Below are 21,137 nucleotides of genomic sequence, written 5' to 3'. Positions count from 1 at the left end.
ACATTTTACTGTCTCCTGCCGCTCAGATTTAAATCCCTTCCCAGATCATCAAGCTGAAATATAGTCTGTTTCTATCTCCACATATGCTACCTGCTTAAGTGTAATACATATCAGATATGTTGATTATTTCCATGATTTTGTCTTTTGATTTCTGATTCCCAGCATGCTATATTTGGCCTTTGGATTGTTTAATAAGTCCGATAAAAACATTATAGGGTTTATTAGCATATTTCTGAAATTTTGGGGTGGCAGGGTGGAGATGTGTCCCTACCAAAGGAGGTGCAAGGCATTCCTTCCCTCTACTAGCCTGAAGGTCACCTTAGAGCAAGGTGTAGTACCTTCTTAGCCCCCTGACCAGGGTCACGGGCAGCCATGGGAGCAGGTGGTGCATGGTCTTATGAGCAGCTGGTGCATATCACAAGTCCTGGTTATGTGACCACTGATGCCAGACAGACCATCTCTGAAGAGTATTGATAATGACTGGGATCACCTGTCTTGTGAAGACACAGCCCAGAAGAAGGCAAAGGCAAACCACTTCTGGGACCGCATGATTGCCTATGTCATACCACGTGGCACATAATGATGATAATTATGCAAAGTTATTCATGTACAAATGTACAAGATGTGCTATTAAATTAATTCCAATATTTTACCTCCATTCTAGCTTTCAATTGCAAGACTAAATATTAAAATCAAAGAACAAATTGCTGGAGAAACTATGAGTCAAGTAGCATCTATAGTGGAAGATGGTCGAGGCCTTTCACGATGAAGACTTCAAACAATAACTGTCAATTTCCTACTGCAGATACTGTTTAATCCACTGAGTTCTCCAGCAATTTATTTTTTGCTCCAAATTCCAGTATTTGCAGTCTCTGTGTTTCCATTTAACTATTGCAGAAATGTCACAATCTCATTCATGAAATTAAATGCATTTTGTATTTAACAAATAACACATTTTAATTCTTTTTTTGTAAAATATCTATTTTAATGTGCATAAAATGGCCATTGAACAGCTAAACCCCGCCTCTTTGAGGGCCATGAAATGATGGGAAAATAGTAAAGAACTGTTAGTCAGTGTTTGCAGCACAATCTGCCCAAAAGAACCCAGCACCTGCATGTGAGAGTGTGGGTTGAGTCTAGCCACACCCTACTCCCCACTGTGATTGTCGTGTAACTGCAGGTGTCCCCCGCTTTCTGAACGTTCTCTTTTCAACATTTCGCTTTTACGAAAGACCTACATTAGTACCTGTTTTGGTTAACTGAAAGAGGATTTTCGCTTTTACGAAAAAAGACGCTCGCTTTAAACTTGTGTTCACCACGAGAAAGACTACCATGACCATGAAGCCTTGCACGGGCAGGTGTGTGCGCATGCATGGCGTGTGAAAGTGTGTACGTGTGCATGCGTGACAAGCACGTGTGTGTACGTGCTGATTTTTTTTCGACAAATTGATTTTGGCTCAAGCTTTCCGATTCTGTTAAATGAAACTACACCGTACATACATTATTTCTACTATATATAGGCTGTGTATTTATCATATCATTCCTGTTTTTACTATATGTTAGTGTTATTTTAGGTTTTATGTGCTATTTGGTAGGTTATTTTTTGGGTCTGGGAACGCTCAAAAAATTTTCCCATATAAATTAATGGTAATTGCTTCTTCGCTTTATGCCAATTCAGTTTACGAACAGTTTCATAGGAACGCTTTGCTTTCGGATAGCGGGAGAAACCTGTATCAGTTATTTAATACTGAGAATGACAGGAAATCTTTCAGAGCATAATTCTCTCCATCAGAAAACTGTAGATATCAAGGGCTATGGGGAGAAGACAGAGGTCAGGTCAGCCACAGCACAGTAGTGTAGGGTTTACAGTTCAGACGAACATTGCTGCCTGTACGGACTTTGCAAGTTCTTCCTGTGACCACGTGGGTTTCCTCCGGGTGCTCCGGTTTCCTCCCACAATCCACAGACATACCAGTTGGTAGGTTAATTGGTCATTGTAAGTTGTCCCGTGATTAGGCTAGAGTTAAATTGGGGGGTTGCTGGGCAACAGGGCTGGAAGGGCCCATTCCGTACTACATCTCTAAATAAATAAAATATAAAGCACAGCAGAGCAGGTTCAAGGGACCAAGTGACCATTTCCCACTGCCACTTCAATCTCCGACAGCAGAACCGGAAAAGAAGAACTAAAATTGTTCTAAGAAATTTGCAGTTTTTCTAGAGTGGATGTCTGACTTAACTAAATAGTTAAATAGCAACATTAGCGGGGTTAATTGCTTTTTGTAAGTTAGTAATAAATCTTTGTTATAAATATCATCTCAATATTAAAATCAGCTTTTTTGGTGTGTTTTTGTTGAACAGCAGATTGATTTTGAAATTCAGTGGGAAGAGTCTATTGCTGGAATGCACCCTCCTGTCTTGGCTACTTACTTTGGTTAGCTACCAAAATCAAGTCAAACACAGATTGTACAAGACTAGAGCACAATTAGAGCAAAAAAAGTCCATTGTAGTGCGGTGAACATAGTGTTGTTATGCTGAGATAATGATTAGGGTGGTGCAGGTTGATTCAAGAAATAAATGGTCTCTGTTCTTGAACCTGGTGTGAGATGTCCGGCTTTTGTACCTCCTGTCTGATAGCATGGCCTGGATGGTATGGATCTTTGATGGTAGATGCTGCCTTCGAAATATTAATGTTTCAGACCATTACGGAACAAATCTCTGCAACTGAAAACATTAAACATCATTCACGGGTGCTGCTTCACCCGCTTGGTACCTCCAGAATTCCCAGTTCTACAGCAGATTTTAGTTTGCATTTCATTTTTTAAATTGCAACTGCTGCTCTCAAAGCTTTCCTCCAGTGTAATAAACCGTTGGAGGATTCTCAGGTGTGAACTTGGGTCCTTCACTAAAAAAAACTTCCACCCAGTTACGGTGCTTTAAATCAGTTATAACTTTCCAGCGATTTTGAAGTTTTATAGCTAACATCACTCACCATTTTGCAAGGTTGGTGCTGGGACCTATAGGTTATATTTTGAACCTAATTATTGCAGCAATTTGTGAGCAGAACCTCAACACTGCCACCTTCTTACCTGCTCCACTGTCAGAGGTGTGCTGATCTCCTCACCTCGGAGAATCATGGATCGATGTGTTAACACCTCAGCTAGCTGCAGGGAGTCCAACCCAAGCAACTCTGCCGTGTTCCCCAGTGCTAATAAAAGAGAATTAAAGAGCTGAACAGTCACTTTGCTGGACTTATAACTGATCAGAGTATACAAACACTCTGAGGGAAACGGATAGTCAGTACTTTGGGTCAATATCATCTGTCCATTCCCCCCACCTATCCCCCCTCCCAAAATACTGCCTGACCCACTGAGATCCTCCAGCAGTTTCTGCTCTAGATTCTAGCACCTCTGTCTCTATATAATATATAATCTGACAAGCTCAGATCTGGAATTTAAGAAATTGAAGTATTTGATAAAATTGTGGCTGATGTTAAGCCTTACTTCCCTGCACTTACCTGATATCCCTTAACCATGCCTGTTCAGTGTGACTAATGTACTGTTATATGTGGCCCATACTCAAAGCTGAATTTCACACTGCCCTGCTACATTAAGCAAACCTTTCTGGCTGTGGGCATCCTGGACATTAGTTAGCATGGCACCAGGGGCTCTCATGGTGCTGAAAGGTCACAGATCACCTGTCACATGTGTGGACCCAGTTCCCTTAGGCTACGCCATCTACCAAAGCTTTCAGGCTTTTGAAATGCTCCAATGTCCTGTACACTCAGCAGCACCAACAAACAAAGCAAACCATAACATTTATTAACTTTTGCACAAATTTAAATGAAGTACTTTGAAAACATTGCTGCAAACACAAATATACAAGTACTGTAACTTAATTTTCTTCCCTACATTTTGAAATATACATTGAAATGATGAGATCCCTGGTGTAAAAGTAGGCGAACATCAGTGAGTCTGTAGCTCCGTTACTGAACTCTGTGGCAGTGTGAATCAACAGAGGTACCAGCTGGAACTTGTCAACAGGTCTGAGCTTTTGTATCCAATCACAAAATTCCAAAACTTCACTACACTTACAGAGATAAAGGCCTTTATTTATCAACAAGCTTTGGCAAGATCTACCAAAGTATTACCAGCCTGTGTATTAATCTTCTGCATGAGTGAGAATTATAATACCATTCTAGAAGATATGCTAATTCCCCATACACAGCTACCATGGGTCACAAATCTCTGACTTCTCTACGGTCACTAAATAATGAGTTTGACCATAGCAATAGGAGCAGAATTCAAGGTTCAAGTACATTTATTATTAAAGAATGTATAAATTATACACCTTGAGATTTTCTTTGCTTACAGGCAGTCACAAAGCAAAAATCCTGAAAAACCCAAGTAAATAAAGACTAAGAGAGAAAAAAAAACACACACATCATGCAAATGACAACATTCTGAACTAAATAGAGTCCTTAGATCTGCTCCCTGGAGTAGCCCGAGTAGGCCCAAGCCTACTCATATCAACCACCTCGGCCCACCGAGTTGGCTCTGCCATTCCATCATGGCTGATTTGTTATCCTTCTCAACCCCCTTCTCCTACCTTCTCCCTGTAACCTTTGACACCCTTACTAATCAAGAACCTATCAACTTCTGCTTTAAGTATTCCCACAGCTGCCTGTGACTATGAATTCCACAGATTCACCACCTTCTGGCTAAAGAAATTCCTCCTCACTTCTGTTCTAAAGAGATATCCTTGTATTTTGAGGTGGTGCAATCTGGTCCTAGACTTCCCCACTATTGGAAGCATCCTCTCCACATCCACTCAATCTAGGTCTTTCAATATTCAATGAGATCTAATATTCAATGTTACTCCGCTATTTAAGAAGGGTGGGAGGCAGCAGAAAGGCAACTATGGACCTGTTCGCCTGACATCAGTCAAGGGGTATGGGGAGAAGGCAGGAGAGTGGGGATGACTGGAAGAATTGGATCTGCCCATGATTGAATGACGGAGCAGACTCGATGGGCCGAATAGCCCTCTTCTGCTCCTATATCTTACAGTCTTATCCCTCCCCCCCCACTATTCTTCTAAACTTGGCAGTCTCGTGGAATGGATTTGCCAGCTGCAACGGGGCTACAGACATCTTCTGCCACGTGGGAACTCAGTTCACAGACACATTTTTTGGATTATGAACAGTTCTCAGGAATGGAATCCTGTCATAAGCCAGGGAGGGCCCGTATTTTAATGCAAAATTAAATGAAATTAAATTGAATTCAAGTTTAATTGTCATTCAACTATACATGAATACAGGCAAACAAGACAGCATTACTCTGGGGCCAAGGTACAAAACACAGTGGCAACAGTCACAGATAGCACAAATCACATATACCACATAGAAGATAGGAAGCACATGTAAGATATCAGTAAAATACAACCACACTAAAAAAAAAACAGTTCAGACCCCAAGTCCAGAGATTTGTTCATAAATACATCCAGGAGCTTTTATAAGCATCTATGCTTCTGAAATATTTGCAATACCATCACTACAGTGAATCAGTGATAGTTCTCTCAGTGGCAGAATTATTGCTACACATTAAAACATACCTGCTTTTGAGGAAACTTGGGCTCCTCCAGCAATTGCAAACTCAATATTGCCAAGATGTAGGACACCAGCGAGGAGCTTTAGCACTTCCCAAATCTCCTCAGTTTTGAACTTCATGACTTTCATAGCAGCCTGGAGTGATGAGCAGAGGGAGATGTAATTCAGAGACATTCAAAAGTTACTGCATATTTTAAACATTAGTGATGATGCTTATTCCATTTTCTACAGTTGTTTCAAGTTTACACTCTAAACCTTTGCTGCCCATTTCACCAATATGCTACAATGAGGAGAGGTATATATTAATATATTTTAAGCCAATTCTCGAGTGATAATGACATTACTACAGCTATGTTTCTTATGATTTATTAGCTACGCTGGTAAAATTAGGAACTACAGGTTCAAACAACTAAAAGACAAACTTGTGACCAATGTTGGAAAATTCTTCAGAACAGTGATCAGTACCCAGCATGGATCATGGGAGTAGTGGAGTCAAGTTAAATCTGCAGATACATTTCAAATAAATCTAGAACTGTATACAAAAGGGGGAAACCACTTAAGGCACAGAGGTAATGTGTTTTCTTTCCTGAGTGAATTTTGGAGTTCTAAAGGCAGAGATAGATCAATTTTTGACAAGGGGGTGAAAGGTTGCCAGCAGTAGGCAGGAATGCTCTACATCCTACTGAATGATAGAGCCTGAAAAAGCTGAGTGGCCTATTCCTGCTCCCCTTTCATATAACTGGAAATGAAAAATCACCTTGCCCACAGTGGTGGATCTCTACTAAGGGCAAAGTACAAAAATTTTTAAAATACTTGTATGGCAAATTTATTTCTGGTTAACAATTTCAAGGATTCAGAATGAGGCTGCTGAGAACTCATTTAATGAGAACAACTATTTTTATGTATAGAATGTACATAATTCAAGCATTTGTAACATGCACATACATTGCACATCATCTTGAATGGTATTGTACTAATATTCACTCATGTATAAATGACTAATATATGAGGAGGAGGCTGGGAATCCATTCAGCAGCAATGAATTTCCACGACATTAAAAGAGAAAAGATTTTATAATCTTCATTTTTAAAAATGAATGTAAAGTAGAAGGCAGAATGTCACAGATGGATTTGATGTGTGTGAATTGTCGCCACAGCTAATGGTAATGAACACACACCAACACCTTACCATGACCTCCTGAAAGGTCTGCTTGTCATCAGCTGTACTGTCCATGATACATCCAGACTGTCTCAAGTAATAGTAATTTTCTTGTTCAGATAAATAACACATTTCTGCAGGATGAAAATAAAAATAGTTAAGTGGTGATTAATTTATTTTGGGAGCACAGCCAATGTTGTGTAGGAAGAGTTTGCTGTACTTTTCACATTCTTAAAGTTGTATTGAGTGATGTTCAGATTTAAAAATCCATGATTGTGTCCCGGTTATGCTGATACCAAGGGAGACAGGAAACAAAACCAGAGTAATACCAAGCTACCCTAAGTGCTTCACAGTTAGTTTACAACGGCCTGGATATTTCCAAGAAAACTCTGCAATTTTTCACTCGACAACCAAACTTTCCCCAAGGCTGGGGATTTCCACATTTGGGAAGCCTGAACTTTGGTGCGTAGAATTCCCCAAGTCTGACAACTGCTCTTTGCCAGCCTTTTACCAACTATGCTCCACATTGGCCTCTTCACAAAGGCAAGACAGAATTCAAATCTGCAACAATTTCTTGGCACTCAGCTCTCACCTGTGGCTGTTTGCATGCGACAGCGGTCACAGCCCAGGCAATGGTTTCGACAAGCCGGCTAAACCAGGCGAGGGTAGCCGACAGGTCTCAAACCCTCGGTGAGATCGGGAGTTGTCAATCCCAGCATGTGAAGACAGACTCCAGCGGATTGAGCGGACAAGACCAATGGACGGTCCAATGGTCAAGAAGGCGGACTCTGCAAGCATCGTGGAACGTGTAGAGCAGGACCAGACACAGACGGTGTCACGGTCATCCACTGCGCCTAGTCCCATCTCCAGCCGTCTTGACTCTGTCTTGCCACTGGATCCAGATGGGAATTGGGAAGAGACAGTGAGGTTGACACTGCGCAACTCTCCCTCACTTAAATACAAATTGTGCGCTCGTCTCGATGCGATCATAATGATGTTGAGGTCCTCATCGATGTTGATGATGGACGAACACACAAATTAAATTAACCTATAGTTATTTTAGAGACTTTGAAGTATTAAACATTTGAGGTTTTTTACTTTAATTAATTATTAATGTGATTGGGGGCATTCAGATACATGCAAAGATTGCATAACTATTACATGCTTCTTGTGGGTAGGGTTTGTTCTGGCCACCACTCCAATACATACATGAAGAAGCAAGGGCTTCTTACCATACCATGGAGTTCTGATCTATTTCTGGGGTTCCACAAAGGCACATATGTTTCCGAACAATATCTAGTCCTGTCAGGAGACTCTAACCCAAAATACAAGCTTTGTTTTTATTCTTATACTTCCTCCAAGAGGAGAACACGTTACAATTTCAATTAGAGATCTTGGCTCAAATTGCACAGAATTGGATAGCATTAACCATTTTAAAATCACTTACTGGATAATCTGACTGTCAGCATGTCTCCTGGACTATAAGGATTTCAAAATAATTTGAATTAAATTATCAACACAAAAATCACCAGTCATAAATCCCTTAAGTAGGGAAATTGCTATTGGCTTGTTGTTTGCATTAGAACTAGTCTGTCAGTAAACTATAACGTATAGTTGCCAAAATTTGCTACAATGTAGATACTTGTGGCTAAAGTAAAACCCAGATAAACAGCAGTGGTCCTTACAAATCACCTGGATTGTCAGGCTGGTCCCTCCCCACAGAAATGAGTGCACCACTGGAATTGGTGATCCGGAAACCCCAGAAACTGGGGGGGGGGGGGAGGGGGGATGTCCTCAACACCTCCCTCTACAACTGCATCCTGGACTTCTGGACTACTTAACAGTCCGCGTGGGCAGCAATGTCTCTGTCCATTACGCTGAGCACCGACACTCCCCAGGGCTGTGTGCTCAGCCTGCTGCTGTTCACACTGCTGACACATGACTATGTCCCAGGATCCAGCTCAAACCACATCGTCAAGTTTGTGGATGACACAACAGTGGTTGGCCTCATCAACGATGATGAGACGGAGTACAGAGAGGAATTGGAGCGGCTGCTGGACTGGTGTGAGAAGAACAACCCAAGTCTGAACGTGGAGAAGACCAAGGAAAATTTTGTGGACTTCAGGAAACATCCCCTTTGGGAAGTACATGGCTCCTCCATAGAGTGTAAAGTGCCCCAAGTTCCAGGGAGTTCACATCATGGATGACCTCACCTGGTCCCTTAAAATCTCCTCTCTGAACAAGAAGGCCCAGCAGCTCCTCCACTTTCTAAGGAGATTGAGGCGAGCAAGGCTCTCCCCATCCCTAATCTTAACTGAATTTATAGGAGCACCATTGAAAGCATCCTGGCAAGTTGCATCTCCATCTGGTATGGGAGCAGTTGAGCATTGGACTGGAAGTCCCTACGAAGGACTATGAGAACAGCTGAGATGATCATAGGGGTCTCCTTACCATCCACTGGGGACATTTATCAGGAATTCTATGTATGCAGGGTCCCTAGTATTATCAAGGATCCGACCCATCCATCCAGCATCCTCTTTGACTTTCTACCATCTGAACTCTCTGCAGCATTGCATTCGACAGTTAATCTGTTCTGTACCTTATAATATTTAACTTACACACTTTATTTATGCAAAATTCATCTGTAGATTTTATCCTTACTTTCAAAAGTTATTGTGTTTTAATGTGTGTTATGTGTACAACTGTGCTTTACATCCTGGTTTGGAGAAACATCTCATTTGCCTGTCCCCTAAAACCTTCACTCATTTTTATAGATGCACCATAGAAAGTATTCTTCTCGGGTGCATCACAACCTGGTATGGAAGTTGTCCTGTCCAAGACCAGAAGAAGCTGCAGTAGATCATGAACACGTTGCAGCACATCACACAAACCAATCTTCCATCCTTGGACTCACTTTACACCGCACACTGTCGGAGCAGTGCTGCCAGGATAATCAAGGACACGACACACCCAGCCAACACACTTTTCGTCCCTCTTCCCTCCGGGAGAAGGCTCAGGAGCCTGAAGACACGTATGACCAGATTTGGGAACAGCTTCTTTCCAACTGTGATAAGACTGCTGAATGGATCCTGACCCAGATCTGGGCCGTACCCTCCAAATATCCGGACCTGCATCTGGGTTTTTTTGCACTACCTTACTTTCCATTTTTATATTTTCTATTTATGATTTATAATTTAAATTTTTAATATTTACTATCAATTTGTAATCCAGGGAGCGGGAAGCGCAGAATCAAATATCGCTGTGATGATTGTACGTTCTAGTATCAATTGTTTGGCGACAATAAAGTATAAAGTATACATGTACTGTATATAATTAAATGACAAAAAAACTTGATTTGACTTGAAGGGCATTTTATGCCAAAATATTCAGCCCCATTCCAACTGCATCTCACTCCCCTTCCATCTACTGTGATACTTGCTTTGTTATTAAGACTTACCTTTAAACATTTGAGAAATTCATTCCACACTGCACGAGAGCAATATTTGCAGAGCACTGGGTTTGCTATAACAAACCTCTGAACCTCTGTAGTCTCCCAGCAGCAGTCTGAGCATTTTGTTCTAGAAGCTGATGCCGTAGTTCATTTCTGCCCAGTTGGACTTCTCACCCAGCTTAAAAATGTCGTTCACCTCATGTACCCTGCTTCTGACTGAGCATGACATCTTTCCTAGCAACATTTAGAAATCTGCACATGTGGGGAGGTCAAAGGCTGCCATCAGATTTATCACATCAGACCAGCAAAACTCTGATCTGCTTACCATTAACAAGGCAGTTCACTGCTTCTCAACGGTTCTTCCACCATTCCTTACTTTGATGTTTGCTGAGATATTTTGCACTTCTGTTTAACAACCTAACTTTGCAGGTTCCTCCATGTCCAACTCCAATCTCCTTTCATCTTCTCAAAGGATATTGCAGCACAGCTTTCTAATCGTGATATGAACTGGTTTTGTTTGTTTGTTTGATCTCTAAAATAAATAACTTCCATTGAGTTTATATACCACCTTTTATCTAGATTTTTACTTCTTTGTAAGTTTACAAGAGTACATTTTTTGGAAAATATCCAAGTCCGTTCCATTAAAGCCATAGTCACAGAGTTGTACAGCATAGAAATAAACCCTTCAGTCCACTTTTGTCCATCTACATTAATCCCACTTGTCACTATTAAAAAAAAATCTGGCCAAAACAATGCACAAAATTGACAGATGCTAATCTTCTGCATTTACACAATCTCAGAGCACCAGAACAGGAGGGGCTTTGGAACTAGTTTGCTGACTTTCACACTTTCCCCAGTGTAAAACATGGGTGAGCAGGTTTGGTGAATTTATCCAGCAACCTTGCTCTCCATGGAAACTTCATCATTTATATAATTCCGATAATACAGATTTAAGACTGGGCTAAATCTTTGGAAACCACTTACAGTAGTCAAGAAAATCCAGAGCAGATAGCCTTGTACTAAATCCTTAATGTGACCTTACTGAAAGATTAGAACTCTACCCTGATTCTCCTTGCTCACTCACCTCTTTGTTCTTCATCGGTACCAGCAAGCAGTGCATAGAAAATATGATAATTCCTCTCTCCAGGGTTCTGTCTGACTACACGGTTCTATACAACAGTAAAATAAATATACTTATTTCCAGTATCTCGCCAAATGATAAATTCAACAATTAATATTTTCTCTGCATGGAAATCATAGGTAAAAGTTAGGAACTTCAATCATAAAATGTTCTTACCTTTTCTAATAAATCTTTGTTTCAAAAATTCAGTCAAGAGAAACAACTTCAAAAGCAGCTTACATGCAAGAAAAATATGTTTTGTAGAAACTGATGTGAAATATCAGATTTATTGGACTCAGAATAATGCTATTTTGTGCCATTTTACAATCAGTGGGGCCACATTTAGTTTAAATACATTTTTACTAAATTTGACTGTTAAAGAAGTATTCCCTAGAAATGTGATTATGCTGTTCCTTCTACTACAGCGTCATTCAAAATTCAGTTGAAAAATGCACACATTCCCACAGTCACTTCTCTGATCAAATTTATAGAGATTGCTTGCATCTTCCAAGAATTGAACCAGGAACCTCCTGGCTTAACTCATACCTTCATTCTTGAGACAATGTGTGGTAGAGGTGGGTTGCTTCTAGAATAACCAAGATTTAATGTTAATACTCTTCCTCAAGATTTCACCCTGCTCTCCTCTTCTTCTGACCTTCTGAATGCCTGATCAGCAACCCCATCGCCAACTTCCAGATCTCCACCGTATCCTCTCAGGTTATCAGTATCTGAAAAGCTAAAGGGACACTGTTTCCCTCCAACCTCTGCCTATCCCCGTTCCCTGCCCCACAAAAGGCTGAAGCACCACAATGTGTCCAATGCCCAAACCTCCAAGATCTCAGCCAACTCTGATCTGTCTTTCAAATGGAAGCACTGCCCACCAATATCTACATGACTCTCTGGATTCAACCTCAGTTCCAGAAGTCGCTCCCTTCTTCTTTCACTCTGAAGTACAAGAAAGAAAGAGCGTAACACCACTTCAGCAGGCCAGGCCAGGCCAGGCCCTGCAGTGACAAGCTCATAAGTACTACAAAACTAACAGAGAGCACATCTTCTACAGCATTTTCCAGGAGTTTGAAACAAAATAATCAATCATTTGACTCAATAAGGACCAATGTTAGAATGTTAGGCATAGCAAAGGATACAATCTATGATTCTGCCTCCCTGAATGTTGCCCTTCTGACAGAAGTTCAGCTGGATGAATTTCCCGAATCGGCTTGAGTTGTTGTTGTAGACGGTCTTTGCATTACCAAATGCTTCCATGATGGGGCTATTGACATAAGATATAGGTGAGAATTCAGTTTAAAGGTTGATATAAGTTTCATGCAAAGTGATACAGATTGATTGCTTTATATTATATTATTAATTCTTAAGAGCAAGGCAAACACTATAAATACATATTGGAATGTAGTTATTGCCAGAGTACATGCATGTACACAGAACATGCCAGAAGGTCTATAACTATTGATTATACATTCTGAGGGCCTATAGCTTACTAGAATTACCATGAGAATTCTGAGTGTGATCATCCATTAGGATAGTTGGTAATTGGCTTATTGTCACATGTACCAATATACATACATGCCATCGAGACAGATCACGCCATACACAAATACATAGAGCCACTGAAAAGAGAAACAGAGTGCAGAACACCCCATTGCAATTACAGAGAATGTCTAAGGCAGAGAAACAAAATGCCAGGGCAATGACCAGGCAGCCAGGGAGGTCAAGAGTTCATCAGGCTATGAACGCTGGCTTACAATGAATAAAGAATCTGCAAAATCACAGCCTGTATTACAGATGGCATGTTTCACAATGATAGATCAAGTCCCCTGATTCAAACAGCAGAATTGCAGGCCTCTGTTTTTGTAGGTGTGCAGCTAAATCCCAAACCTACCATGTGAAGCTTCAAATTCATCAATCAAGAGGGCCTATGGTTTCAATCCTGTCCTGCAATGACTAATTAGCTCTCATAAGAGAGTGCAGCTCTGTCAAAGGCTGCATACAGTTGGAATATATTTATTAAGACTAGATCCAATTGAATTTGCAGCTTCAATCCTGGTAAACAAAAGTGATAAACAAAAGTTTACAAAAGTAAACAAAATCTCTGATTCTGGGCAATCTCTGCTTGTGGATGAATGAAGACTGTTACCAGCATAGTGGTTGCCGGGGAGGAAGAAGCTTAATGTTATATACACACTAATATTTAGAACAAAATGTACTTGCAGTTTAAGAATTTCAGGGCATCAATCAAATGTGATTTGTCATTTGCTCAAGCACATTTTTACCTGCTTTCCAAAATAGCCTGCTCAACGTGGGAGATCTTATCCTTTGCTGTTGCTTCAAGAGAATGTTGGCTCATTGCTGATAAATATTTCAGGATAAGTTTCGTGCTTTCCGTTTTTCCAGCACCACTTTCTCCACTGAGAGACAAACAACATACAAAATTTAGAACATTAAAATAGATTTTCTTCCAAACTGACCCACTGAAGCCATTACTCGTACTTTCATTGCGTCTGCATTCGGACTCCAAAGTTCTTCCTTGCATTAATAGCACCTGGGTTAAAATGCCTTTGGCTGTCTCTGTCCTTTGAGAAATCCTATTTCCATGGTTGGTGAGAAATAACTTCCATTCTCACCATTCAAACTCTTTATAAATTCCTCTGCAGTTTCCAAAAATTACTCACTGCTCAAATCCTGATTCTAGTTCCCAATAAAATCACTAGTTATAACCCCTTTCTCATACTGCCTACTGAATTACAAAGCTTGAAGCTGCCGAAATCCTACCGACTAGAGTCTTCCCTGTAAACCCATTGACTATCATTACATTTGACTGTAACAATACCCTCTTGGCAAACATTCCATCTTCTACCTACCCACATTCCAATCATCAGCAAGTATTAAATTCCCAGATTCCAACCCCCCTCTCCCTTCCCCACACACTTCTTTAGGCATTCATTAAAATTTAGCCCCTCAACTAATGTTTTGCTCACCTATGCCAATTCCTCAGATAATTGAAACTGTCCAATAAAGCTTCAGCAAAGTGCCTTCTGCTGAGTGACCACATTAAAGGTATACGAACATATACAAGTTGTTGTTTCTCCATCTCCCTATTCTTCTAAAAAATGATTTTCTTTGACCAAGCCTCTTTTACGGTTGGTCCGTTCTCCCTCTTGTGACGTCCTCTTGCATAACATCCTAGTTCATAACCATAACCTGTGGTGAATCAGTATGTGAAGAGTGGGGGCAGAATTGAATCATATTCTGGGATAGGTGCTTGAGAGTGAAACAGCAGACTGGGAAGGAACAATTTGCTGGAGTCAGCCCCTTTTTCAGAATGGAAATACCTCTGGAACCATACGAAACTTCCTTGGCATTCCAGATCGTAACCCACACTGGGCCATTGGATGGTAATTGGCTCATTGCTAAAACTTGTTATGAGATATATTGAAAAGCTTTTGCTTTGCGTGCTGTGGAGTCAAATTATGCCTTAAATACAATCAGTGGCCACTTTATTAGGTACAGGAGTGGACTCTAGCGTGGTCTGCTGCTGCTGTAGCCCATCCTCTTCAAGGTTCGACAGGTTGTGCATTCAGAGATGCTCTTCAGCACACCACTGTTGTAGCATGTGATTATTTGAGTTTCTGTTGCCTTCCTGTCAGCATAAACAAGTTTGACCATTCTCCTCTGACCTCTCTCATTACAAGACATTTTCACCCTCCTAACTGCAGCTCACTGGATGTTTTTTGTGTGAAAATTCCAAGAGATCAGTAGTTTCCGAGAGTCAAAGTCTCTTGGATCACATTTCTTCCCCATTCTGATGCTTGGCCTGAACAACAACTGAACCTCTTGACCATGTCTGCATGCTCTTATGCGTTGTTACTATGATTGACTAATTAGATATTTACACTACCACGTAGATGTACTGGTGTACCTAATAAAGTGGCCACTGAGCGTATATATGTACAAGAGGTAGCAGAAAGAAAACGTACAGAACACCAGAAACTGTAACGTACTGCTGCCACAAAACAAAACTCATGACCTATGACAATGACATGAAGCCGGATTCTGATTTGTTCTTCTTCCCCCTCCCATTGCACAGAAATACAAAAGCCTGAAAGCACATACCACCAGGCTCAAGGACAGCTTCTATCTCACTGTTATAAAACTATTGAATAGTCCTCTAGTCTACCAGGACACCACTGGTTTCTTGACATCACCTTACATCATTATGTTCGTGCGCCCTATTGTCTGCCTACACTAAACTTTCTCTGTAATCTGTAACACCATACCCTGCATTCTGCCATTGCTTTTCTGAGGCAGAAGAACTGGTGTTCCTTCTTGGCCATGACTTCTACATAGCTAGACCAGGACTAGTTACTCCTGGTCCCCATGAAAGGATGAAAATCAAATAAAAAGAGCAGAAACTGGAAATGTGCAATAATCTCACTGAAGGCTCTTCAACGTGAAATATTAACTCTGCTTATCCTTCCACAGATGCTGCCTGCCCTGCTGAGAGTTTCCAGCATCTTCTGTCTTGTTTTTTGTTCTTTTCATTTTTATATACAGACTTTAACACTGATAATTGCATGAGCCTGCAAGTTGCTGAGTAACACAGGAGACAAACATCAGTGGATTTCCAGCCCATAGGCATTTTGTTTTACTTCAAAAATCAATCTTGTTTATCAAACTATGCAAAAAATGTAAAATTTAAAAGTTGCATGTCCTTCTTTACATTGATATTGTCATCCATTCTCAACAAGCACAGTATGTTATCAATTCTACACGTTTGTGGTGTATGTCATGTGTGAGGGCTCGTTGAACAATAAGCCCATCTACTGCTTGTGGGGCTGTTACACAGGGCCCATCATTCAGCATCCCATGACAGTGTTACTTCAGATTGTAGTCCTTCTCCACTGAATCTTTGCACTGGTTGCGCCAAATTTCAATGTGCCTCTTAGTGTGCACACCTGTAACTTGGAATGTGCCATGGAGCAGCATTTCCTCATTGTGCGAGGCAGACCAGAATATGTTCTTCACTGTTAAGGATCTTCCAGCAACATTTAATGTTTATCTTAGTACTAAAGAAGGTAGCATTCCAGACAGTACTGAGCAGGGGTTCCCAACCTCTATGCCATGGAGCAATACCACTAAAGCAAGGGGTCCGAGGACTCCAGGTTGGGAACCCCTGCTACAGGGAGTTATGTAAAATTAGAGAGATTTTGATCAGATGGGTATGTGAGCTAGGGATTGGCAAGTGAGATGACCTGATAGAGGTATACAAGATTATATGATTTGGTGCACTTGGACAGGGTTAAAGCTTAGTCTTTTAAAGCTCGGAGGTGGGGGGGGGGGGGTACCAAAAACACGAAGACACAGATTTAAAATTAGAGGCTTGAAATTTCATAGGGAAATTTGGGGCAGTTTCTTCACACAAAAGCTGGTGCACATTTGAAATGAGATTCCAAAAATGGTGGTTGAGGTGGGTGCATTAGCAGCACTTAAATACATGGATAGGAGAGATTTAGAGGGATCTGGGTCAAACATGGGTACATGGGACTAGCTTACTGGCCTACATAGTTGGCACATGGATAAATTACGCCAAAGGGCATGTTCCATACTGCATGACTATGACTTTATGTCCTTGGGAATAGCCGAAAGAACACAAAGTCCTCAGTTACTTAGCTGGTCAGGAGAAATCTCAATAAAGACCCTTGCATCTTCTTCCAGACCTTATTTGCAAATGAACAGTCCACAAAGACAACAACCATCCTCATCACAGCCATCTCAAAAGGTAGTGTGCATTGGGAGTGAGACTTCTGATTGGCAGGACCTGGCAAGGAGGGTCTTCACTTACTGACAGCCAAGCAAGGTCTCAGAGGTTTTTGGGAAGTTCTGGTGATGAGGTATTCTGCCTTGACAGTCTGTGTAGGAAGCCACTCCTCAGGATTCACAGTGTCTTTCTTCTACAGGGATGACAAGATACTCTTGAGCTGACCATTGATCGATAGATGTAAGGTCATGGGTGTTTCTCTGAAGGAACTTTTCCCAGGAAGGGCAGGTAGTACTGAAGCTCCAGTTGAATGGAAACTTGTGTGGCAAAAAAGTCAGGTCTATCTATTGCAACACTATGGATAGGAAGAACCTCAGTATGTGGTGACATGGTGTTTGTGTACTTTGATTTTAAATCACAGCTTGTTGTAACCATACATAAAGGGAACCAATAGTATGAGGGCAATTTTAGATATACTTCATCCCTCCTCCCTCCATTCTCTGGATATTTGAGACATCCCACCTCTCCCGGGAGTTCTGAGAGTCTCCTGCATATCGATAGCAGCTCCGTGATGCCCGCGTGTGGGAACGTGGCCAAGTGGTTAAGGCATTGGACTAGCTACCTGAAGGTCGTGAGTTCGAGCCCCAGCCGAGGGAACGTGTTGTGTCCTTGAGCAAGGTACTTAATCACACATTGCTCTGTGACGACACTGGTGCCAGCTGTATGGGTCCTAATGCCCTTCCCTTGGACAACATCGGTGCTGTGAAGAGGAGAGACTTGCAGCATGGGCAACTGCTGGTCTTCCATACAAACTTGCCCAGGCCTGCGCCCTGGAGAGTGAAGACTTTCCAGGGGCAGATCCATGGTCCCGCAAGACTAACGGATGCCTTTAATAATGCCTGCAAATTATATACAATATCATGGAAATCAATTTTTTTAGAGAGAGAGAGGGATAGAGAAAAAGAAAGAAAATGAATGAATCCTGCTTGATCTCTCTTTGTGCTAGGTAGACCTGTCAGTTTTCTCTGTGGACAGGCTTGTGTAGAAAGTGGGTCACCACACTGCCCTGATTTTTATGTATTAGCTCCAAGGAGAAATTGGACAAACTTGGATTGTTTTCTCTGGGCTGTCAGAGGCCAAGGGGAGACCTGAAAGTAGTATTTAAAATTACGAGGGGGGAGTAGATAGGTACAAGTAGTCAGAGCTTTTCTCCCCCAGGGTGAAAACAACAAATTCTAGACGACATACCAGAAGTTTAAGGGGGAAAATCAAGGAGATTTGCAAGGCTTTTCTTTTGTTTTACACAGATAGGTAGGTGCTTGGAGTTTGTTGTCAGTGAGGGTTGTAGATATAGATGCAATAACAATTTATAAACCACATTTAGACAGATACATGAACAGGCAGGAATAGAGGAATATGCAGTGTGCAGGCAGGCAGAAATATGGACAGTGTGCAGGCAGATGAAATTCGTTAGATCAGCATCATGGTCAGGGTAAACATGGAGGACTGCAGAGGCTGTTCCTGTGCTGTATTATTTTGTGTCAATATCTGCCATAGCACAGCACACGTGCCTTGCTGCCCTCTAGCGTGAAAGAAGCTACATTAACAATGATAACTGTAATAATCTGCAAATCCACATCGTAATCAGAAGCTCACTTCTGGCCTGAAAAACACAAGTAATTGTAAAATCTTAGCTGGCCAGCAAATGACAGGAGGACTGGGAACTCACTGGCTCATTGATTGCCATCAGATGCAGTTTCCCCAATGGGTCAACCAATGGTAAGACAAGAAACAATCTGCTGGAAGAACTCAGCCTGGCAAGCAACATCTGTAGAGAAAAGGAATTGTCAACATTTCAGATCAAAGCTCCTCATCAGAACCGATGGTGAGAGCTTGTCCATTTTCACCTGGCAGTGAGTAGCTTCAACCACCAGCTCCAAAAGATGCAGACCATAAAGTCTCTGACCGGAAAAGTCAACTTGGTTTCTATTTGCACAGATGCTGCCTGATTTGCTGAGTGTTTCCAGCTTTTTTCCCCCCAGTTTTAAACTGATTCAAATTTGCTGTTTTTTTTAAATTTGCTGCACAGATTTGGCATATGCAAGCAGCTGAACAAATACAGGACAAAGGGCAAAGTTATGTCTTGAAATAATGATATGTAAGCTCCTTTGTCATGAATGCTGTTGAACTACTTGATAGCTATTGGAGCTGTACACATCCAGCTGATTTTTTATTTAAATGACAGGTGTATCAGTGAAGCAGTTGGTACAGCAGTGGAATTTGCCAGTCTTTTATAATACTGTATATTAAATGTCTCAAATATCTTAGAAATAGTATTTCAAAAGTAAAATGTTACCTTTGATCCTTCGTGTAATGGGTGGATTTTTTCCTGGCTTCACTCAGCAATAAGTTGTGTGATGATTTGTTTTGACACCAGGTGGAGCACCATACAATGATGGAAACAATTCTCAGCAAGGGCAGGCGACTAGGAAATCTGGCATTCTTACTTAAAAACATCAGGTTTGACCTTCAGTCTACACTACAAGAGACAAGCTCTCTAGCTTATTGGATTAGAAGGACACATTATAAAAGTAACTTTATATTTTATAACATTGAGAAGAAAAAGTTCATTTTTGTCCAAGAATGTGTTAAACCCTACTGCTGAGTTTGGTTGATATTACAATGATAAGTTAGAGATCATGAACTTGGTGCAAATTGTGAAACCAAATGCACTAATTACAGCAGCTTCTTAACTACATACAGAAACAATCACAATAGCAATCAGTTTTGCTGTGAAAGCCTATGGTTCATTAATGTTCTACAGGGAAGAGAACCTGCCACCTGGAGCTGATCTGACCTCTCTGTGACCTTGGTTCCACACCATTTGGTCAAGTCTTAATGACTTCAGATTAATAAAGTATCAGCTTTAACAACTACAGTACCTTGTAATTTTGACCAAAAACAAAGGAAAAGTTCAAAGTAAATTTATTATCAAAGTACATATACAGTATGCCACCATATAGAACCCTGAGATTCATTTTCTTGCGGGCATACTCAATAAATCCAATAACCATAATAGAATCAATGAATGACCGTACCAACAGGACTGACAACCAGTGTGCAAGAGACAACAAACCGTAATTACAAAAGGGGAAAAAGAAATTATTAAAAATAATAAACAAACAAACAAACAATAAACAGCGAGAGCATGAGATGAAGAGTCATTGAAAGTAAGTATATAGTTTGTGGGAACAGTCCGGTAATGGGGTAAGTGAAGTTGACCCCTTTGGTTCAAGAGCCTGATGGTTAAGGGGTAATAACTGTTCTTCAACATGGAGATGAGTCCCTGGGCTCTGGTATTTTCTTGCTGCTGCTGCCGCCACCAGGAAGAAGAGAGCTTGACTGGGTGGTGGCGGTCCCCGATGATGGATGCTGCTCTCTTGCGTAAAAGCTCCATGTCGATGTGCTCAGTTGGTGGGAGGGCTTTACCCGTGATGCACTGAGCCGGTTCACTACTCCTTGTAGGATTTTTCATTCGAGGGTATTGGTGTTTCTATTTCAGACAGTGATGCAACCAGTCAATATACTCTCCACCGTACATCTAGAGAAGTGTGTCAATGTTTTAGATGCGGCATGGCATCTTCACAAACACGTAAGGAATTAGAGGCACTGCTGTACTTTCTTTGTAATTGTACTTGTGCTCGGACCAGGACAGGTCCTGTGAAATGATAACAGTGAGGAGTTTAAAATTGCTGACCCTCTGCACCTCTGGACAGCCCAATAAGGACTGACTCATGGACCTCTGGTATCCACCTCCTGAAGTCAACAATCAGTTCCTTGGTCTTGCTGACATCGAGGGGTTGTTGTTGTGGTACCACTCAGCTAGATTTTCAATCACCACCTTTGATTTGGCATAAGACACTGGTGTCGCAGCAAACAATTATGGCACTGGAACTGTGCTGAGCCACACAGTCAGTAGTGTAAAGTGAGTAGAGCAGGGGGCTAAGCACACAGCCTTGTGGTGCACCTGTGC

At 41.3% G+C, this 21,137-nt stretch overlaps 1 protein-coding gene across 1 annotated transcript in view; it reads right to left on the bottom strand.

Annotated features, from left to right (window-relative positions):
- myo10 (myosin X) overlaps positions 1–21,137 on the bottom strand; it is a 296,284-nt gene that overhangs the window by 76,669 nt on the left and 198,478 nt on the right. The window contains exons 5-11 of the mRNA XM_063069990.1: positions 13,620–13,754; positions 12,477–12,601; positions 11,509–11,522; positions 11,296–11,380; positions 6,791–6,894; positions 5,608–5,737; positions 3,087–3,205 (exon numbers count right to left, since the gene is read on the bottom strand). Of these exons, the coding sequence (XP_062926060.1) occupies positions 3,087–3,205; positions 5,608–5,737; positions 6,791–6,894; positions 11,296–11,380; positions 11,509–11,522; positions 12,477–12,601; positions 13,620–13,754 (712 nt within the window). The remainder of the gene's footprint in view (positions 1–3,086; positions 3,206–5,607; positions 5,738–6,790; positions 6,895–11,295; positions 11,381–11,508; positions 11,523–12,476; positions 12,602–13,619; positions 13,755–21,137) is intronic.

Source organism: Mobula hypostoma, chromosome 17 (genome assembly GCF_963921235.1).
Source record: "Mobula hypostoma chromosome 17, sMobHyp1.1, whole genome shotgun sequence".
Lineage (NCBI taxonomy): Eukaryota > Metazoa > Chordata > Chondrichthyes > Myliobatiformes > Myliobatidae > Mobula > Mobula hypostoma.
This window is presented reverse-complemented; position numbering and strand designations above follow the sequence as displayed.